Source organism: Drosophila willistoni (genome assembly GCF_018902025.1).
Source record: "Drosophila willistoni isolate 14030-0811.24 chromosome 2L unlocalized genomic scaffold, UCI_dwil_1.1 Seg72.1, whole genome shotgun sequence".
In the NCBI taxonomy this organism is placed as follows: Eukaryota; Metazoa; Arthropoda; class Insecta; order Diptera; family Drosophilidae; genus Drosophila; species Drosophila willistoni.
This window is the reverse complement of record NW_025814049.1, coordinates 1,127,947-1,149,223: the sequence shown is the minus strand read 5'-3', so window position 1 is coordinate 1,149,223 and position 21,277 is coordinate 1,127,947. Positions and strand designations below refer to the sequence as shown.

The 21,277-nt window shown below is 29.6% G+C and overlaps 1 protein-coding gene across 15 annotated transcripts in view; it reads right to left on the bottom strand.

Moving 5' to 3' along the window:
• LOC6637920 (longitudinals lacking protein, isoforms N/O/W/X/Y) overlaps positions 1-21,277 on the bottom strand; it is a 72,048-nt gene that overhangs the window by 25,389 nt on the left and 25,382 nt on the right. For 3 of the 15 annotated variants that reach the window (XM_047010306.1, XM_015179331.3, XM_015179330.3), the window contains exons 6-7: positions 10,290-10,700; positions 7,260-8,603 (exon numbers count right to left, since the gene is read on the bottom strand). The exons of 6 other annotated variants lie outside the window; for them this stretch is intronic. In XM_047010306.1, the coding sequence (XP_046866262.1) occupies positions 7,345-8,603; positions 10,290-10,700 (1,670 nt within the window). In that variant the 3' untranslated portion in view covers positions 7,260-7,344. Of the gene's footprint in view, positions 1-400; positions 488-3,694; positions 4,859-7,259; positions 8,604-10,289; positions 10,701-11,341; positions 11,689-16,744; positions 16,878-17,006; positions 17,248-20,669; positions 20,888-21,277 lie in introns of those variants that run through there. 6 more of the 15 variants (XM_023174838.2, XM_023174900.2, XM_023174891.2 and 3 more) reach the window with 5 other exon arrangements.

Sequence of the window (21,277 nt, the reverse complement as noted above, 5' to 3'; positions counted from 1 at the left end):
ATGTTTAGTTATACAAAAAAGATTCCTAAATATTGGCCAAATTTTAAGCTCAATTCTAAAGTATAAATCAGAAAATATCTCTAAAAAGCATATTGTCCCCTAGTCTCCTTAAGTCCTTATTCTCTTTAAGTTCCTATTCTCTTTTAAGATTATGAGAACTATTTTTATATTTCAGATAAATATGTAATAGATATATAGAACCCATATAAATCTCTATTTAAGCAACATACGAATTTTGGTATAAACAAAAGAGTAACATGATCTAATCTTACAAACTTTAAGAATATAACACGGATATAAGCACAATAAAAAAAGTCATAACAGTTTAAAAAAGAAAAATACATAAATAATCTAATAAAATCAAAAGTAAAGTAAATATTTGAAATGTCATAAGAAATACCTGTAGCGGTATCATCGGAACTCTTTTCAATAATGGATTGATCGGCCATCATGAACCAATTGCGAACACGTATGCGAGATTCGGCATCTGGAAAAATGAATATATCATAAAAAAAAGAAATGTATATATTAGTATTATGATTTAATATTATTAAAAATTAAACAATTATAATAAATGTAGACTCTATCTGTTTTATCCCCTAAACAAGTTTGTTAAATGAGCCTAGCTTTATCAGTTAACATCAAAACAAAGATGTAATGTTAAGTTTTATGTGAAAAAATAAATAAACTTAAAATAAATGAAACTTAAAACACAAAATTTATCAATAATAATACTTACAAGCATTACTAAATTAAAAAAATATATATAAAAAAGGCTGTATTAAATGGGAGGAAAAGAAAATCTAAAACTATTGAAGAAAATAATAATATAACGATTTAAAATTTAAATTTGAACGCCTTACAACAAACAAATTTTATGCTTTACGCGTTTTATTACATGAATTTCTCACATTGAAATAGATTTTTGTTTTGTTTTTTTTTTCGTATATATATATTTTTATATATATAGTTAGTTTTTTTTTTTGTTTTTTTATCAATTTACAAAAGAAGTTTACAAAAGACGCATAGAAAAATTGTTTATATTAGTTATATATATATATATTATATATAAAGAGAGGGGGAAAATTGTTGGGGGAGGGGGGATAATAAACTAAATCTGATGTTTACAGTTGTTGTTGCTGTTGTTGTTGTTGTTTGTGGTAATCCATTTATATTTCTATATATATATATATATATTAATGAGTATTTCTTGCTTGTTATTTTTATTTTATTTTTTTTTTGTTTTTTGTTTAATTAAGTTGGTTCTATAGTTTTCCTGTTTTCCTTATCCAAATTGTTCAACAATTAAAATTTTTTTTTTTTATACAGGAAAAACTTTTGTTTTGTAAAAATATATAATATATAATTTTGTGTGTTTAGAGAAAATTTTGAATTTTCATTATTTGTTTTTTCTTTCTTTTGCTTTGCCATTAATATTTAACACATTTTTTTTGTTTGTGTCTGTTTTTGTTTTTTAAATGCTTCTAACCTTAGGCCCAACACCGCATGGATTAACCAATGTAATTTGTTTGTTTTTTTTTGGGTTTTTTTTTTTTTTGTTTGTTTTTGTTTTCTTATAGAAAATATATATATATCAACTTATATAGTTTTTGCAATCACTTAATCAATTTATAAGCATTCGAGATTTTGTTTAATTTTAGAAATTTTCGTAAAGTTGTTGGTTTTTTTATTTGCTTTCTTTTTGCGCTTTGCTTAGAAACCAATTTAAACAAGTTTTTAACCAGTTTATAACTGGCCAAATACACGCACACACACACACACACACATGGGGTGTGTGTGTTTGTGCATCATAGGCGTAAGGATGGCGGAGCGCATTGCCCCCTAAAGTATGCCATAGACTGTTAAAGTATTCATTGTTTGCAACAAAATTTATAAAATTGTCTATAAACAATGTTTGCTTATACAATTTCTTTCTTGCCTACTTTAGGGGGCAACATTTTCACTTTCTATGGTCCTAGTTACGTCTATGTGGTGAATTTAGAATTTTAGACTTTAGTGTGAATGTTTAAAGTTTTTTTGTGGTAGTTGTTGTTGTTGTTGAAATTGCAGCATTTGTTTGACACTTGTTTCTACTAGTTAATATATATGTATATATGGAATGTATTTGTATTTATATATATATGTATAAATTAAGAGAGGGGGAAACGGGAAATTATAAATTAAAAAAAAATATCAATAATAAATTAGTGCAATGTGACGTATTTTTTGTTTCATCTATATCTTGTTGTTGTTGCTGTTTTTTGCTGTAGTTTGTGTAGAGAGTGTAATCGTAGCTCAGCTACATTTCTTTTTATATTCTGTGGAAAAAACTATGTAACTAAGTACCCCTGAGACTTAAAATGTCTTTAAGCATTTAAATCTTTTTCTTTTGCTTTGCTTTCTCGCACATTTCTCTTGCTCTTTCACATTTCATTTCTTTTCGTTTTTTTAGATATGTTTCTCTTTGACTCTTTGACTTAAACCATTAACTAATTCTAAGTTTCTCTTCTTGTTTTTGTATATATATGGCTGTTACGAATATAAATATATATATCTACATATATAATGTTTTCTTGTCCATATGCCAAAAAAATTTTGTTTGCTGAAGTTTTTTTTGAAGTAAAAGGCACTTTTTTTTAATAAATTTTTGAGCATAATAATTAAAGCCTAACATAATTAATTCTTTTTTTTTTCTTTTGTTGAATTTCCTTTCCTTTTTGTTTGTTTTTGTTTTTTTGTTTTCTTGTCTTGAGGTATTATGTTGTTGAAACTTTTCTTGTTGTTGATGAAGAATCTATCTATTTTTTTTTCTGTTTGACTTTTTGTGTTATATAAAACTTGTTACTAATATCTTAATATGGTCTGAGTTTTGTGAAAGCTTGCTTTGTTTTTGTTTCTGTTTTTTTTTTTGTTTTGTTTTGTTTGTTATCCACTGAGTTGGCTGAGCTGCTTATAAATTTAATATCGTTTCGTATATATAAAGTATATGCCTATTAAAAAAATCTAAATACAAGTTTTGTCTAAATGCCTAAGTATATATATGTATATATATGTTTGAATTGTACAAAGTTTTTTTTGTTTCTTTTTTTGTCTTTTCATTTTGTTTGTAATTGTTTTGTTTTGTTTTCTGTTTGTGGAATGCTGCATTTCTATGTTTTTGAGTGTAAAATCATTTTACTGATCACTTTGCTGTCTTTTTTGTTTTTCATTTATCTCTTTTTGTGTTATAGGTTTTTTTTTTTGTAAACAATTAATAACAAAAATAACAAAAAAAAAATAAGTTGTTTATATACTCTTGTGTGTATGAAAATGGCTTCAATTTTTCTTTTTTTGTTTGTGCTTTGCAACAAATTGTGTTTCTTTTTGTTTTTGTTTTGTAGTTTCGAAATGTTTTCGAATTAAAAAAACTTATAAAACTAACTTTATATATATCTTTCTCATATATGATAGATATATGCTTTTTTTTTTGCCTTTTTGTGTTTTAGTTTTTAAACTTAATTTGGCACACTGATTCCGTTTATATTTTTCCCGAGCTTGGTGTGTGTGTGTTTTTGTTTTTGTTAATCCTTTGTCTGTTACGTTTCGTTTCAATATTCAATTGTGATTAATTAATAATCCCTGATTTGTTTTAATAACTGTTCCAACTTTAACGATTTCATTTTGTTTGTTTTATATGACTTTTTTTTGCTTTGCCTTTCCATTTCTTTCTTTTACTTTCTCTAGGAGAAATGCGTATGCAATTCCGGCGCACTGGCCAAGGCTGCTGCTGCTGCTGCCGCGGCTACAGCTGCTGCTGCTGTTGCTCCTCCTCCTCCTCCTACTCCTCCATCTAGATCTGCACCTGTGAAATTTTTCACATCATCCAATTTGAATTTCTCTTTATGCATCCGCTCCATATGACGACCAATATGCATTTTCTGCTTGGCTCTATACACACAGAATGGACACTGGAATTGTGGCTCTTTGCCGCATTCCCATTTCTGATGATTACGCAGCGATGATTTCAATTTATAGACACGTCCACAGACTGGGCATGGGTGACCAGCACCATTGTCAATTAGTGACCCAGCACCATTATTGTTGCTAGAATTTGTAGCAGAGACCACAGCTCCTGAACCAGCCGCACCACCTCCTCCTCCTGTTCCAGCTGCTGCTGCTGCTGCTGCTGTGGAGCCACTTATAAGATTATTCATGGCGCTGATGCTATTCAATATATTTATATGACAGAGTCCGGCTGGCCCGCTGACATCAGCAAAGGTCACAGCTCCACTCAATGTCGATGGATAATCGCTACTATTGCCACCTGAATTGACATTATCATCGCCAAAACTCAAATCGGCACTGCTATTGGCAGCAACGGCAGCAGCTGCCGCAGCCGCTGCCGCTTGCTTTTCTGCCACAGCTTTGAGCATCAAAACGGTGGCCTCCTCTTCGGTTAGATGTTTCAGTTTGCCACCGCCAGTGGAACTGCTGCTATTATTGCCTTTGTGATGATGATGTTGCTGCTGCTGTTTTGAACTTGAGCCATTGTTGTTGTTGTTGCTGTTGCTGCTGCTGCTGCTGTTGTTGGGCGTGGAGGCTGCATTCGGTTCGGTTTTTAAAACAATTGTTGGACAATCTGTTGTTGATTTTTGTTCGCTGGTCTCATTGGAATTGGATGCTATTGATGAGGCTGATGTCTTGATGCCACTTGTTGCCGACGACTGTTGCTGTTGCTGCTGCTGCTGCTGCTTTTCGACAGACAAATCTGTGGGAAATATCAAGGGTCGTACACCCTCACGCAAGGTAACCAAAGGCATGGCCAAACGGGCATTCCATTCATTCCATGTTAGTCCGGCAATGCGGGTAATACTCAAATCTAATATCGGTTTTTGGGTTTTTGGGTTGTTGTTGTTGTTTGTATGTTTTGTTTGGTGTTTTTGGTGTGGTCACAACAGCACATAAAGTATGTATATAAAAAAAGAGAATAAAAAACAAAAGAAAAGAAGAACGAAAAATAAATAAAAGCATTACTTTCGAGACTGGACACAAAAATCAAAAATCAAAACGAAACGAATTAAAAAAAAAAAACAACTGAAACTTAACTAAAAAAGAAGGGGAAAAAAAGCTAAATTAACATTCACACACATGTACACACACACGCACACACGCACACCCACGCACACACACATATTTTTAAAAAAGCAGAACTTAAGGGAAAATATATGTAGCATTAATTAGTGGAAGCATAATTTTTAAAAACTAAATTACATGGAAATTAAATGAGGTTAGACGCTTATGAGGAGACGAAATAAGGTTGAGAAACTAAATATTTAATGTATAAATATTTTAGAATTAAAAAAGTATATACAAAAACTTAAATAAATAAAAAAGAAAACTGAGCAACATTAAGGCCAATTAGTTTGTTTTTTTTTTTGTGCAGGGATTTATAAAAAATACATATTTATTTGTAGAGAACAACAAAAAACAACCAAAAAAAAAGTAAGTAAGTAAATCAAATTAGTTAAAACACAATTAAAAGCTGCTGCTGGGATTTTGTTTGTTTTTGTTTGTTTGTTTGTTGTAGTTGAGTTGAGGAGGCAACAATCACACACATCCTACTTGGGATTTGGCTGCGGGAAGAGGATAATTCGTTCGGTTTCGATGCTTTGTTTGGGTTTTTAGTATCAACAACATTAGACAAAACGGGGAAGAGCTTGCAAAATTTGTTTTTTTTTTCTTTTTTTGTGGCTTAATTGTAGTTATTTTTTCATTTTTTTTTTTTTGTTTACAAACATTGCTAAACATGATTGATTGATTATTCGTTGCACTTAATTATAAATCAATTAAGGAAGGTAAATTACAATTAATTAATTCCATGGCCATAAACGAGTGTGTACACCTTAACAATCCTCATATATCCAGAGTTAATTATCTAAAGAAAAAGAAAAATACGTTAGTCAAGGCTATAATAAATTGTTAAATAAAATAAAGGTTAAAATAATAATCCAAATTTTTGCATCTTTTAGTGGTCTTCACCTGTAAAAAGAGAAAAATATATTAGTAGAGTTTCATTTTTAATTAATTACAATTTCTTATCTTAGCTTCTTTTACAAATAAAATTTTGTTTGTTTTTTTTTTTGGTTTTATTTATTTTTTCGACATTTTTATTTATACAACTATGTTCAAAATATAATTTCTATAAGTATATTTATGTTTACATATATATTTTGTATATTATATTAATTAAATGTTTTTTTTTTGTTGTTTTTTTGTTTTTTCTGTTTATTTTCAATCAATTTAAAAGTGTCTAAATACACACACAAAAAAATGATTAATTATTTAATTCAATTGGTATATTTCCATTGCATTTTTTAAATGGAGACACACACAAATGTTGTTTAAAAGATAAAAAAAAAATTTACAATAAATTTTTGCTAAATTTTTGTTTGAGAAAAAACTATGGGGAGAAACAATTTTTATATATATATTTTTTTTGTTTGTTTTTTTTTATTTTTTATTTAAGCCTCCAATTGGGACACAGTTTTTAGTTTTTACCATAAAATTTGTTTTCGTTTCACTTAAATAAGTTACATGGAAAAAGTTGATTTTCGTGTTTTTTATGGTATAAAAAAAAGGAGAAGAAAAAAAAACAATTATGTGCATTTTGTTGTTGTTGTTGTTGTAACATTTCTATATATATATATATATTTGAAAATCTAAATTTTTTGTAATCTCTGCACAAAAAAGGTTTAAACTATTCTCAATGATTTTTTTCTTTTTTTATTTTTTACTAGGTACTTTTTCTGTTTTTTTTTTCTTTTCTTTGTGTTAGCAAAAATTTTTCAGATTTTTGTTTTGTTCTTCTTGTTTGTAACACACACAGAGACATATATAATAATTATACATATATATATGCTTTATAAGGTCTAAAATTTGTAAAGATAATATTAATCATGTTTAATCAAATGTGTGTGTACTTTATATATATATATTTGATATTGTTTATATATATATATTGATTTCTTGAATTCTTTTTGTGTCATTTCCATGAAAATACTTGCACATTAATTTTCAGATTTTTTTTTTTAGTTTGTGATTCTGTTTTCTTTTTTACTATCTCTGCTTTTCATAGTTTTTGCACAATTACAACAAATGATTTTTGTTTTTGTTATTTGTTTTTGTATTCAAATCTTAGATAAATTAAAGCCTATGCGAAAAGGTTGTTTTGTTTTTCGAAACGTTTTAAGCTTAAACTAAAAAATAATCAACAAATCAAAAAAGTTGTAAACTGATAAGAATTAAACATTAAACTTGCAGTAGATCCAAAGAACTCAATGATCGTTCCTCTACTCACTCGTCTATTTAGATTTTACGTCCACGTTTGCTCTCTAATTGCGGCTTCTCCGGATGATGTTTACGCACATGGACTCCCAAATTGCCGCGCTGTTTGGCCTTGTAAGTGCAATAGGGACACGGATGACATGGCTCCTTGCCGCCACACTCCACATTCTCGTGACGTCGCAGTGTCGATTTCCAGCGATATTTCTTGCCGCAATGACGACAAACGTAACGCGATTCGGGATCATCACATGGACCCAATGAGGAGTCACTTAGCGAGAGTTCATAGGTCATGCCACTTGGATCGCCACCAGCATCGGATTCCTCTTTCATGGGTCGCGTTGTGAGTATGGTATAACTTTTGCTCGTATCATGAACATCCAATTCTTCGGGTAATATGGTATCGACGCCATCATCTTCCTGCAAATGAATTGTGGTGTGATGATGATGTTGCTGTTGTTGTTGCTGCTGCTGCTGGTGGTGATGATGGTCATCGGTTTGGACCACAGTTTGAATGTGATGCGTCTGCAATTGACTGGCATGTATATGATGCGTTTGCTGTCCCTGATCCTGATGATGCTGTGGCACTGTCTGCAATTCCTGAGGCTCATGCTCAATCGTTGTTATGTGCGTCTCACCGCCCGATGTCTGCATATGCTCTGTAATCTCGGAGGGAGCAAATCCAATGCCAATTTTAGTGCCATCGGGCAATTCAATGTCATCGATCTCAGCATATTTCACCAGGTCACTAATAATGGCTGCCGAAGCATTTGGATTATTCAAATCAATTTCACTGATCTCATATTTGGTGCCATCGGCCAGCTCATGATGCTGATGGCTAATGCCCTCATGGGTCTCAACAATCTGCAAATTGCTCACTGTGGTGGGTCCAATAATTTTGCCACGCGAATAACGTATCCGCGAGCCAATGGTGTTTGCCTTCTGATCGCTGGTCGTGGCCAATTGCACATTACGTAGGCCAACCAGATTAATTGTCTGACCCGGATGTGTTGTAATTATGCTTTGTACTTGCCCCGTGGATTGCTGCAGCTGATGATGAGTTTGGTGGGAACTTTGTGGAACTTCCTCGATTTGGATTTGTTGCTGCTGCTGTTGCTGGTGCTGCTGCTGCTCTTGGTGATGCGATCCTGTGGCTTCCTGTGGCACATGCTGTATTATGTGATGAGGATGTATTATGGTTGTGGTGCTACTTGTATGCGGATGATGATGATGTGCAGCAATCGTGGTGGAAGCTGGTACCATTTTCTTGATTTCAATAATCTCTGCAAAAAGAAAGCAAAAAAAAAACAAAACACATTTCGATTAGTTAGATTCCATTAAATTGTTATTCAGAAAAGAAAACACTAATCTAGAAGAAACCAAATATTAGCAAAGCTTACAAAAGAAAATCTTCCAGATGTCTAAGTGGCCTAGTCATTTAGTGAACTGAACAACAAGGATCCGGGTTCGAATCCCAGGCTAATGTATGGATTTAGTTTTCGTCTAAGCCGAAGGCCTTAGTTGCCAGTGCTTGTAAAATATAGTTAGGTTTATAGTTTACAAATTTATCCTATACTTTAATACAATACAATATATATAAGACCTTTTGAATGGCGACTTATTGACTCAGGTTAGTATGTCATTAACATGTAGTCCAACTAGTCTACTCTCTATACCTTCTGCTCCTAATACCCTTCGGTATTAGGCATCCGTTTATACCTTCTGCTCCCAATACCCTGCAACCTGTTTTGAGTCTATTTAGTCCTATTTAGCTCATAGCCACATAAGCGTGTGCATATAAAAACCCCTTTCTTATTCTTACTATGCATTTTAGTTTCATTTTTAAATAGATAACAAACTAAATTATTAATTAAATAATTGAAAATATTTTTTTGACTAGTGTTCCTATTACAGCGGTATCTTCGACATCAAAATTTTATCAGTTTCAAGTGAGAATTGAGGTTTTAGGAAGGATAATTTGTCTTCTTTCTTAACCCACCCAAAATCCATCTCTGCTTAAGCCATTTAAATCGGAAAATATAAAGTTGTTTGACTAATTTTAGAATGGCTTAATTCATCTTAATGAAAAATATAAAAGTTTTCAACTTTTTTGCGGCTTACTTTCTTTCTTTTAATTTGTTCAACTTTTGAATGGGTAATGTTGATATAAAATATTCCTTTAATCTGCCTAAATTATCTAAATTATTTCTTTAATCGTTAGACTTTTGAATCGGTAATTTCTATATAAAAAAGGACAATCCTTTTATCTTTCAATTATCTAAATTATATATTTAATCGTTTGGATTCAATCAGCATTGGATTTAACGCTTTTCACATACAAAACTTTCCTTTCTAATTAATTTTTTCTATCTTGATCAATAATGAAAAACAGATCTTCAACTGGTAAACAACAGATCAATCTTAAAACAACATATTCACATAGCTATAAATTTTTTTTTTGGTAATTCTTTTATGTTGCTTATAAATGCATAAGAAGTTAAATGAGAGATTGATTCAATGAATCTGGCAAACATAATCAATAGGAAAAAATAGAGTTCAAAAGCAAATACTTTTTATATTTTTGAGCAACCTATTGGAACTATCTGATATAGTGCTTCTTTCTGGATGAATGGAAACTATCTGATATAGTGTTTCTTTCCATAAAAATTAGAGAAAGAGATCCACATAAATGCAACTTTGTAGCTTGAACTGTCTAAAAACAAGTTTGAGTTGATTTAAAGGAAAGAACAAGGTTGTGGCCATATGAACTTGACCCCTCCTGCTAATTAAGAATATTTAAGTTATATACTTCTATAAGTTTGGCACATTCGAATGAAATAAATAAATCTTGTTAAACTTTATAGACTAGCTTTAAGGAGGTATGCTAAAAAATATATCTCATGGGAAAAACCTTGGCACTAAAAGATACAGAAATAGTCGTAGATATTGAATTTTTTTTGGTGACTTACCACATTCCGAAGATGGCAATTTGATGGGTGTGCTTGTCAAGGTAGTTAGAGTGGGTTTAACATCCGCATGGCTAGCGGCGGCGGCATTCAATAGTTCGGTTATGGTCTGTGTGGGTTGACCAGCTGGTCCGGTGACGGTGACAGCTGCCGTTTGTTGATGATGCTGATGTGAATGATGTTGCTGCTGCTGCTGCTGCTGCTGTTGTTGCTGATGATGGTGATGATCTTCCTCCGCTTGATTGGAACCCAATTTGGCAGCCGTAATGTTGCCCAGCTTCTTGACATGCAAAACGAAACCATCTTTGTTCTGTGTTATGACTATATCATTACTCTCCAGCAGACAATCGTCCAGTTCAAATTCATCCGGTGTGGTTTCGGTCTGTTCGCCCTTATCCTGCTTGGAGGAGGAAGCTAAAGTAAACATATTTGATTGGAGAGAAAAAGAGATTAGTTTAGTATACGAAAAACAAGAATTACCAAACTCATAAACGTTTCCTCTTTCCTGCATCTGTATAACACACTTCACTTCTTTTTTTTTTTTTAAAATTTCGTTTCGAAAAGAGAAAAAAAAACAAGCAAACAATTTTCTTCCCGTTTTCATTAGAATTAGTGCTTATGGCTATAATTTTATGTGTGGGTATGTGTGTGGGTGTGTGTGTGTGTGTGTGGTAAGATGAGTTTAAAGGACAAAAAACATAACACCATTAAATGATATAATAAATTTTCTTATATATACATATAAACACCTTGCCAATAAATTAAAATAGAAAAAAAAAATTAGTTATTTTATAGAAAATGTCTTAAGTTCTAAAGTAAATTCAATAATGACACATTTAGAATTTGTTTTCGGTTTGTTTTTTAGAAAATTTCTTTTTTTATTAACAATCTAAGAGAAAAAACTTTACTTTTAGCATTAAATTTTTAGATCCCCTTATAATTGGCTCTTGTCCTTTCTTTTAGGCAACTCACCTGATGCCTATAAAGTTTCAAAATAGAGATCACATATATCATCAACCTTATCACACAAAAGTCTATAACTAAATTCAAAAAATATATATATATCGATCTCAAACATATTCTTTGCCATTTTTGGACTCGAAAAGGCCACGCGGTGTTCTTGTCTGTGTCTGTTCCATCAATTGTTGTTGTTGATTGTCATCATTGAAATGCTCTGGATGTTGGGTTTTAAGATGTATATTAAGACTATGCTTATAGCGGGCAACATATTGACAATGGCGACACTTTTCAGTTGGCCTCAAACCGCATTCATAACGCAAATGTCTGGAGAGATTCTTTTTATACGTGTAGGCCTTATCACAGCGTGGACAGATATGCGGCGATGCCGTCGTTATTGAGGTAACCTCTCGCACCAGATTCAATGATGTTATGGACTTCCATTCTAAAATATTAAAAAAGAAAACATAATAGGTTAATACAGCACAGCAACACACACACACACACGTAGCACATAATTCAAATGTATACTAAAAAGTAACTAAATCAAAATCTATTCAAACACAAAATCATAATAACAAAATCAACTTGATATGGTGGGAAAATGAGTTGAAAGATGAATGGATATATAGTCATATATATATAATATAGCCATTTACCGATTTTTGTCAACTAAAAGCTACTTACTCAACGTTTTAAAAACTACAACACAATAAACATATAAGTAGAAAATAGTTAAAATCAAAAATAATTGGTATAAAGTAAAATCTTACCAGCTTATTTTAGAGCAGGTTTTTTTTTGTTAAAAAAAATGTAAATATAGTTTAAACTTTGTTTTGCTCTTAGCTGCAGGTAGTACCGTCTACTAAGACATTTAACGGTAGCATTGGGACCAAGCCAATGACCTGACTCAAAACTTAAAAAATAAAAAACTCTTAAAATAAAATTAAGAAATTTTTAACTTAAATCTATAACTTAGACACAGAAGCAGCAAATCTGAAATGATATATGAAAAATATTTATGTTAGTTAATTTACCCGCCCTGAAAAATTTGCCCAAATTTTTCCTTGCGAAATAAAAATATGAAATAGTTTTTTTTTTTTTGTTTTTTTTTTGGGGTTTCAACATTTCAATATCAATCTTTATTATGGGTTTTGGTTTCTGTTTTTTTTTTTTTGTTTCTTGCAAATTTTGTTACCACTTTTTATCAAATTTTTTTTGTTTTTGTCATTTAAACATTGTTGTGTGTATATATAAACGACTCCACGATTTTCACAATTTTTTCGTTTTTGCAAAAATTAAAATATAACAATTAATAAAAACTGAATCTCAAATTTGTTTTGGGTTTTTTTTTTGTTTTGTTTTGTTTTTAATTTCATTAACATTTTCATTATGTTTCTTTTTGCTCGTTATGTGTGTGTGTGTGTGTCAGTGTGTTTGTTTATGTATGTCAGTGTGTGTTTGTATATGTGTGTGTGTATGTGTGTGTTTACTATATATTTTGTTATTATTACAATTTATTAATAATATTAATTGGTATTTTTTTCTTATATTTCTTGGTTGTTGTTGTTGTTAAGGTACTAACAATATCAGCTTCATTTTATATATATATTTTTTTTTTGGTTTTGTTTTTTTTTTTTGTTTTTTAATTTTCTTGTGTATAAATTTGTTTCATAATTTCGCCTTTTCCGTGGTTTCGTTTTTTTTTTTCTCTTCTTTTTTTTGTTTTAACAATAAATATATATGTTTTATAATGTATATATATGTATGTATATATAAACACTTTACTTGGTTGTTTTTTGTTCATATTTTGTTTTTTCTTTTTAAATATATATATACAGATATATATATATATCTATATGTATATATATTTCGCTACAAAAAATAAACAACATTCGTTTTTTGTTTCTGTTACAAGTTACAATTTTTATGATGTTTCTTTTTGCTGTTGTTCTTGTTGTTGTTGTTGTTGTTGCTGTTGGTAATTATTGTTTTATGTGTCTGCTAAATATGGCAATATGTTGCTTGTTTGTTTCTTTTTTGTTTACTTTTGATACCAAATACACTTTTACTAAAACTTGTTTCCATTTCTTATTTTTTGTTCAGTTTAAATATATATATATATATATATATATAATATATATATATAGGTATATGTATATGTCCTTGTATATATGTATATGTGTGTTGTATATATATTTTTTGGTTGGTTTCTTTGGAGTATATTTTGTTCATCTTTCCATCCTTCTTCAACATCTTATTGACTACAACTTTGTTTAGGCTATTTTTTTGCTAGATCAACTCTAGTTATAAATATTAATTAATATAATATAATATAATATAATATATAATAATAATCATAATAATAATAATAATAGTAATAACAATAACAAGTTAATAATATTATCAAATTAATAAGATAAAAACAATGTTAAAAAACAAAAAAACATTAAATGTTCTAATCCATTTTTTTTTTGGTTGTTTATTTTTTTTTTCTTTTTTTTTTTAAATTAGTCTAAAGCTTTAACAGAAAAAAAAAGAATTAGAAAAGCGCAAAAATAAAAACAAAGTAATTTAGCTAGTTATCATTATTACAGTTTAGATTAACAAAACAGAATAAAAAAACAAAAAATTCAACTAAATCCAATTTATCTTGTTCTCAATGGGGATTGGAGAAGAATTCACAAAAATTTTTCATTTCAAAATTGACTTTAAGGTGGCTTAGATTGGAACAAGATAAAAAGTAAGTTAAACAAATTTCACATTAATTAAAACTAAGCAAACGTTTTTTTTTTTTGTTATTTTGTTGTTTCTTTTTGTTTTTAGTAGCAGTTTGGAGCTAAATTGTCTCGCGGCTACTTTTCTCCTCTCTCTGTATATAGATTTTTTTTTGTTTTTTAGGTATATAATTCGAGTTTTTGTCAATGCTATTGTTTGCTTTAACTTTAAAGTTTTCTTTTTGTTTGCATTAATATTTTTCTTTTTTTGCTATTGTTATTTTTCTTTTATTGTACTGTCCATATATAGCTCTAGGTATATATGCATGTATCTATGGGTTTATATGATTTTTGTTTTGTTTTGCTTAAACCAAATATATGTCAACAATCAACAAACAATATATACATATATATATGTATATATGTATATGTACGTGTGTATATATATAAAAACAAATCTATAACATAATTTTTGCCCTAACTAATATATATATTATTCTTGTTTTTTTTCTTTAAATTGTTTTCTTTCTTTTCATTGTTGTTATACTTTGTAAGTTATACAATTTTTGTTTTTAATAATTTATTATATTTAAATTTGTTTAATGGCACTCATAGCAATTGTTTTTTTTTTTTTTTTGTTTAGTTTTGGTTAAAAACACAAGTATTCTTTGTATGTATTAGTATGCAATTGAACAACATATTCTTAATGTTCTCTCTTTGTTAATTCTAATTCCTAAGCTTTTTTTTGCATCCTTCTTCTTCTCATGCTCCTTCTCATTATTTTTGCTTTTGTTTAAACAAAACGTTAGAGACAACTATGTATAATAAGTGATGAGTATATCATTTTGATCTCTGGGGGGGGTTCTCTTTTTTCTTTCTTTTTCTTGTTTCTCATTCATCATTTCGTGGCGGGGCATCATTTGACTTTTGGTTTAGCTTGGAGTTTTCTTTATTATTTTGTTTGGTGGATTTTGATTTCAAAAAATGATGGCACAAATGAGAGGCGCTGCTTCTCCTCGATATATATATTTGACTATTTTTTTTTTGTTTTGCTTGTTTCTCAATTGGCTTACTTTCAACAATAATATAAACACAGGATTATTCATTCATCTTTTCTCTTCAACAGACAACATTTTTGCTAACATAGCATATATACACATATACGCACATATATATATAGATGATGTACATGCATATGTAATTTTATATATATATATATATATGTATTTTAATTTAATGTTTGTTCTTTGAACCAACAAATCGTTTATATGGCCTCTCTATTCTCTCACACTTTCTAACTTCTAGCTGCCTTTTGCATTTCTCTCAAATCTCAAACAACATGTATTTCTTTTTGTCAACATCCTTGCAGAGCTAATGGATGGAGGGATGGAGGGGAGGAAACTTCTCCTGACCAATTGTAAAGCTTCTTTTGTATATGGCTAGATTAGATCAGAATACTATATATTATATCATACTGCAGCTAGAGGAGAGGCTTTACACAATTCCTTCCTTTCACAAGTTTTCACAGTTGGTTTTCCTAACTTTTCCTCACTTGGCCTTCCCTTGTGGAGGCTTGGCCCTTATCCTTGTCCTTTTGCAGCTACTGCAAGGATGTTTTGTTACTGCTTTGGCATGCCAAAGTCTTGAGTTTCTTTAGTTTTGTTTTTTAGCTTCTATGAAATTGAAAATATATGTTGTTGTTGTTGTTGTTGTTGCTGTTGTTGTTTGCTGTTGTGTTCAACAATACAAATATTTGTTCATCATTATTATTATTAATATTATTATTTTATATATATATATATATATATATATTGTATATATGTATATATATATTTATATATACTTTTGATATATATATATAATATATTTGGCAACAAATAAACACAGTACGTTTTTGTTATATATGTTTTTGTTTCTTTTGTTTTTGTTTACTATTATATATTTGTTAATTTCACTAAGTTGTTTGTTTTTTTGTTGTTTTTGTTGGTTGGTTGTTGTTGTTTCGACTAAAATTACGTAGTTTTGGTTAGTTTGACTAAAATTGTTTTTGCTCTTAGCTTCCTTGCGTCGTCTCGTGTGTGTGTGTTCATTATTTTGTTTTGTTGTTATATATATATTTTCTTTTTTTGTTCTTTTTGTTTTGTTTTGTTTGCCTCTCTCTTACAATTACTAAAATTCTATATAAAATGTTTCATTACTGACTGCTGGTTGTATAGGTATATATATATATGTATGTATATGCACACACACATATATATATATGCATGTATATATATAGATATATATATGGTTGATCTATACTTTCTTTTTCATCTTTCTCTTTAATAGCTATGCTTTTTGTTGTTCTTTTAACATTTTTCTATGCTCAGTTTTAACAATATTGATTCTTTTTTTTTTAGGTTTTTTTTTGTTTTTGTTTTGTTTTTTTGTTTATAAATGATGTGGCATCCAATAAATTCGTTTTGTTGTTGTTTGTTATTTGTAATTGTTCTTGTGTTTCCTTCTTTTTTTTGTTTCCTTTTGGTTTTTTGTTTCGTTTTTGTTTAGCTAATTTTTAATTGTTCTATTTTCCTTTACTCAATCTTGTTAAATTTGTTTTAATTTTTGCTTCACTTTTTTGCTTGTTGTTGTTCATTGTTAATCATGTTGCTTGTTGTTGTTGCTGCTGCTGCTGTTTTGGTTGATGTGGTTGTTGTTCTTGTTGCTGTTGTTGCTCTTGTTGCTTTTGTTGTTGTTGTTTCTGCTTTTGCTTTTGCTTTGCCTAAGCTTATTCTATTTGATTTTAAAGAAAACATTATCTCATAAGTAATATTTGACACAAACACCAGACTCAAGGTGTCGCTTTAGGTGGGAGCTTTGGGAAAATGCTTTGCCGCACATCAGACAGCGAAATTTTTTCTGTCCACCACATTCATATCTAAAGTATAAGGAGAGAGGAAGAAAGAATCATAGAGATTTGTTTTGTTTGAGACACCAAGCTTCAAAAATGTTTTCCCCTTTCCCCCTACAAGGATATATAGGTACATATATAGTCATCATCTCTCACCTGATATGTCGTTGCAATGAACTGGCATCTTTGTAGCTCTTTAGGCAATTATATCGTGGACACTGATAACGTCCATCTGGATTGATAAATTTAAACAAATCGGAGAATTTAAGCTCATACCAATAATCACGTATTAAAGATTGGGCTGCCGCTGCCGAGCTACCACCGCCACCCGATCCTCCTCCTCCTCCGCCTGGAGTTGGTGGCGGTGTTTGGCTGGAATTGGAGTAACTGCTCGGTGCTATAAGATAAAAAAGAAAAGACAAGAAAATTGCCAAAGAAAAGAGAGAAAATTCATTGCATGAGTTTTTCAATTGTTTTTTCTTACTTAAAAAACTAAATGACAGAAAGATAGAGAAATAGAGAGAGAGATAAAGTTAAGATAGAGAGACTTAGTTTAAAAAAAATTGGCACAAAAAAAATTTCGATATCCAAAAGTTTAGTCAATTTTTGTTTTTCGAAAAAAAATTCAACAAAAAATCAATTTTTTTGTAATAAGTAATTATAAAAAATTGTTTGTGATATTTACAGTTAGTGTGGTTGGTGTTGTTGTTGTTGTTTCATTTTTAAAATTTAACTTTTTTTTTATGTGATTTGTGGGCATTTTTTGTTTTTTTTTTGTGAAGCGTGAGAGCATTTAGGCTACAGGCAGAGAGTTGCAGTTGATTTGAGTTGGTGAAGATGATTTGTTTGATTGATTGACTGATTGATTGATTGACTGATTGACTGATTGATGATGACTTTGTATGAGGCGTTGGTGCTGGGCTTTACGGCAGCTGCAATGAAACATTTTTAGTAGAGAATAACACACAAGACAGAGAGTGAGTTGAGAGAGAGAGTGAAGAGAAATTTTACCCCAACAATAGTTAAGAGAGAGAAAAAAAAAATTGTTTACAATTTACTTTGTATAGTATTCATTTTTATTCAAATTACAAAAATATTGTTACCTCAGTATATATATATATACGATTTGGTTTATATATAAAAAATATTTCATCTTTCAAATGTTTTCTGCATAGTTATCAAAAATATTTGTATCAAAAGTTACATTTACATTTTGTGTGGGGGGCAAAAATTCATGTGTGGCAAAAGATTTGTAAATGTAACTTTATATACATATGTATATATATATATAGATTTGTTTGTTTGTTTGTTTTGATTCTTAAATTACTAACTATATAGTTTAGTTTAGTATAGTTTGGTTTTTGCTTTATGTTTCACTGACACAATTTGTTCACAAATTCGTTTGTTTAATAGACAAAAAAAAAAGATGAATAATAATATATTTTTAACTGAACTTTACTTTACTTTAGTAGTTTTTTGGCTGCTTGGTTTTTTTTTTTGTTTTTTCGTTTATGTTAATTTATATAAAAAATATATTTTGTATATATTTGAACTATTTTTTTGTTTGTTTCATTATTTTGTGTGTAGATGAACTTCTTGTACTGTTTGTTGCTTTTGTAACACTTGTGTAAACTTTGTATTGAGATCTTTCATAATGATTATCTTTTAAGTTAGTAGTTGTTGTTGTTGTAGCTATTGGTTATTTTTCTTTAATTTTATCAAGTTTTTTAAGGAACTTATTTGTAGCATTGTAGCGACTCTATATTAAAAATATATATATACGAAATTTTCTTCTTTCTTCTTTTTTTTTTTGGTTTCACTTTGTTTCTCATTTCTTCTTGTTTTCATTTTGGCATGGCCTTAGACTAGAACCTAAGTCTTGAATTAATTTCACTGTCTTTCTATATATTTTGTTTTTGGTTTCTTTAAATTAGGAATGCAAAAGTTTCTTTATCAAAATCTACTCTCAGTAGTCTTTAAACCTTAAATATGACTTAGTTTCAGTTTCCATTGATTTGTTTTCATTTCTTTGTTTGTTTTTGGTTTTTTTCGCTTAAAATTTAACTTAAAAACATAATGAGTAAGTAAAATTGCGCTGACTAAAGCATACAATATTTGATGCAAATGGCAAAGAGAACTTAAATCTAAAATGAGAGAGCATTCGACAACGATTGCAATGCAAAACACATTTTCAAATTTGAATTTTAAATTAAATTTTTGTTTTTTTTTTTTTTTTGGCAAATGGTTTTTGGTTCGTTTTTTCTTTTTAGGTCGTAGGTTTTGGCCCTTTAACTTTGGTTGGTTTTTTTTTATGGCATTTAATTTGCATAAATTACAACAATTTATGCAAAATTTAAAGCAAAAGACATAAAATTAAAAAAAAAGAAAATCAAAATAAAGAAAACATAAGTCGTATATTGCATTGCAGTCGAAGCTTAGTTAAAAGTTATCTAAAACCTAAACTTAACAAAGTTAATTTTTAATTTTTTTTGGTTTTTTCTTCTTCATTCTTTTGGACGACAAGTTTCTTATTTTTTTTCGAGGTATATTTGAATCTTTGGTCGATTGTTTTAAGCAGTTTCCCATTTAGTTTGCAGGCAACTGGTGGCCTGCATTTGAAATGCCAATGGCAAGAAATCCTTTTTCATTTTAGCAAAATGAGTTTTAATATGCTTGGTCAAATTATCGCTGCGTTTGGCTGCATAATTACAACTTGGACATTGGAATATTGGACGCTCCGTGGTGAATCGGCACTCAAAACGACGATGACGGCTAAGACTTTTACGGGTTTTATACGATTTGCCGCATTGATCGCAGGCATGTTGATACCAGGTTAAAACAAAATCTGCGGATAAAAGCAAACAAGCAATTTGCCAAGATAGAGAGAGAGAGAGAGAGTGGAGAGAAAAGAAGAGAAGAGAAAACACACACAACGCGTAGGTGGTGGTAATGGGTGAGATGGTGTTGTTGTTGTTGTAGTTGTTGATGGTGAAGGGTAAAAGATGGTTTTTTGTTTTTTTTGTATCTGTTGTTGACTTATATATATAGAGAAAGAGTTATATAGGCAGGAATGACTGTATGATATTGACTGACTGTTGAATATTTGTTTTTTCTGTTTTATTCGTTTATAATTTTTTCTGTTTTGAGCAAGTCAAAAAGGCTACAAAAGAAAAAAAACACGACGCTACAGAAAAACCATAAGAAAACAAAGAAAAAAAATTAATGAAATTTACAATTATAAATTTAAAAAAATATATATATTTGTATAAATGACTTGGCATTCCAAAAATAAAACATTTTGACGGGTAAATTAAAAAAAAAATATATATATATATTATATACTATAAACTAAAAAAAAGATCTATAATATATAGTTATATATCACTTAAATGCAAAAACCCCATAAAAAAAAAATAGATGGTAAAGAAGAAAAGTTTTAGAGAGAGAGACAGAGAGAAAGGCTGTGTGATGATTGGTATATATATATATATATATATATATTTATATGTATATATATATGTAAAAGTTGAAGAAGAAAAACATCAAGTGTTAAATAAATTTATTTTGATTATTATTAAAAAGACACACACATAAATACAATATCGATAAATATTTAATAAATATATATATAAATGTATATAGATTATAGAATAAAGCTGAGCAAAAAAAAAAAACTCTGGACATTAGACAAGAAGCACACACACACACGCATACACACACAAAGATGAGAAGAGACAAACACACACCCACAGCTGAAGGATATAGGCACAGGAAGAGGCTCACACACATATATACTTATAGGACGACATCTAAAATAAACAGTTTCGATTTTGGCTAAATAATTTCTGTATTCATTTTCTCGTTTTTCAATTCATTTTTGGCTTTCATCCCGAAACACAATCCATCATAGATACAGAGACACAGATAGAGGATGGTGGATAGAGGAAGTAGTAATTGGTTTTTTTTTTTCTTTTTTCTGATTTGCTTCTTATGTAGTTCTAGTTGTTGAGTGTGTTGTAGTAGTAGTTCGAGTTTATCTAAAAGAAATTTAGTAATAAAAATAGGTTAGTGAAATTCTCCAAACAATAGCAGCAGCGCGCAGCGGAAAAACCAAAAGAAAAATAAAAGAAAAGCAAAGGAAAAACCAAAATGACGACAAAGGACGACGACACATAATAAAACGAAAAATGCATAATGAAAAAGCAAAACAAACAAACAAAAAAGGATGACAAAAATGGCGGAAAAAGTGTGAAAAGTGAGAGTGAGAGTAAGAGAGAGAGATAGACAACATGATGCCTGGTTAAATAAATATTAACAAGAATCTAGCAAAAATTCGATTTATCTAAAAAAATTTTTTCATTTTGCAATCGAATATTTGCTAGAATCCCCACAAAAAGAAGTTCATGAAAAATAAACTTCTTTCAAGA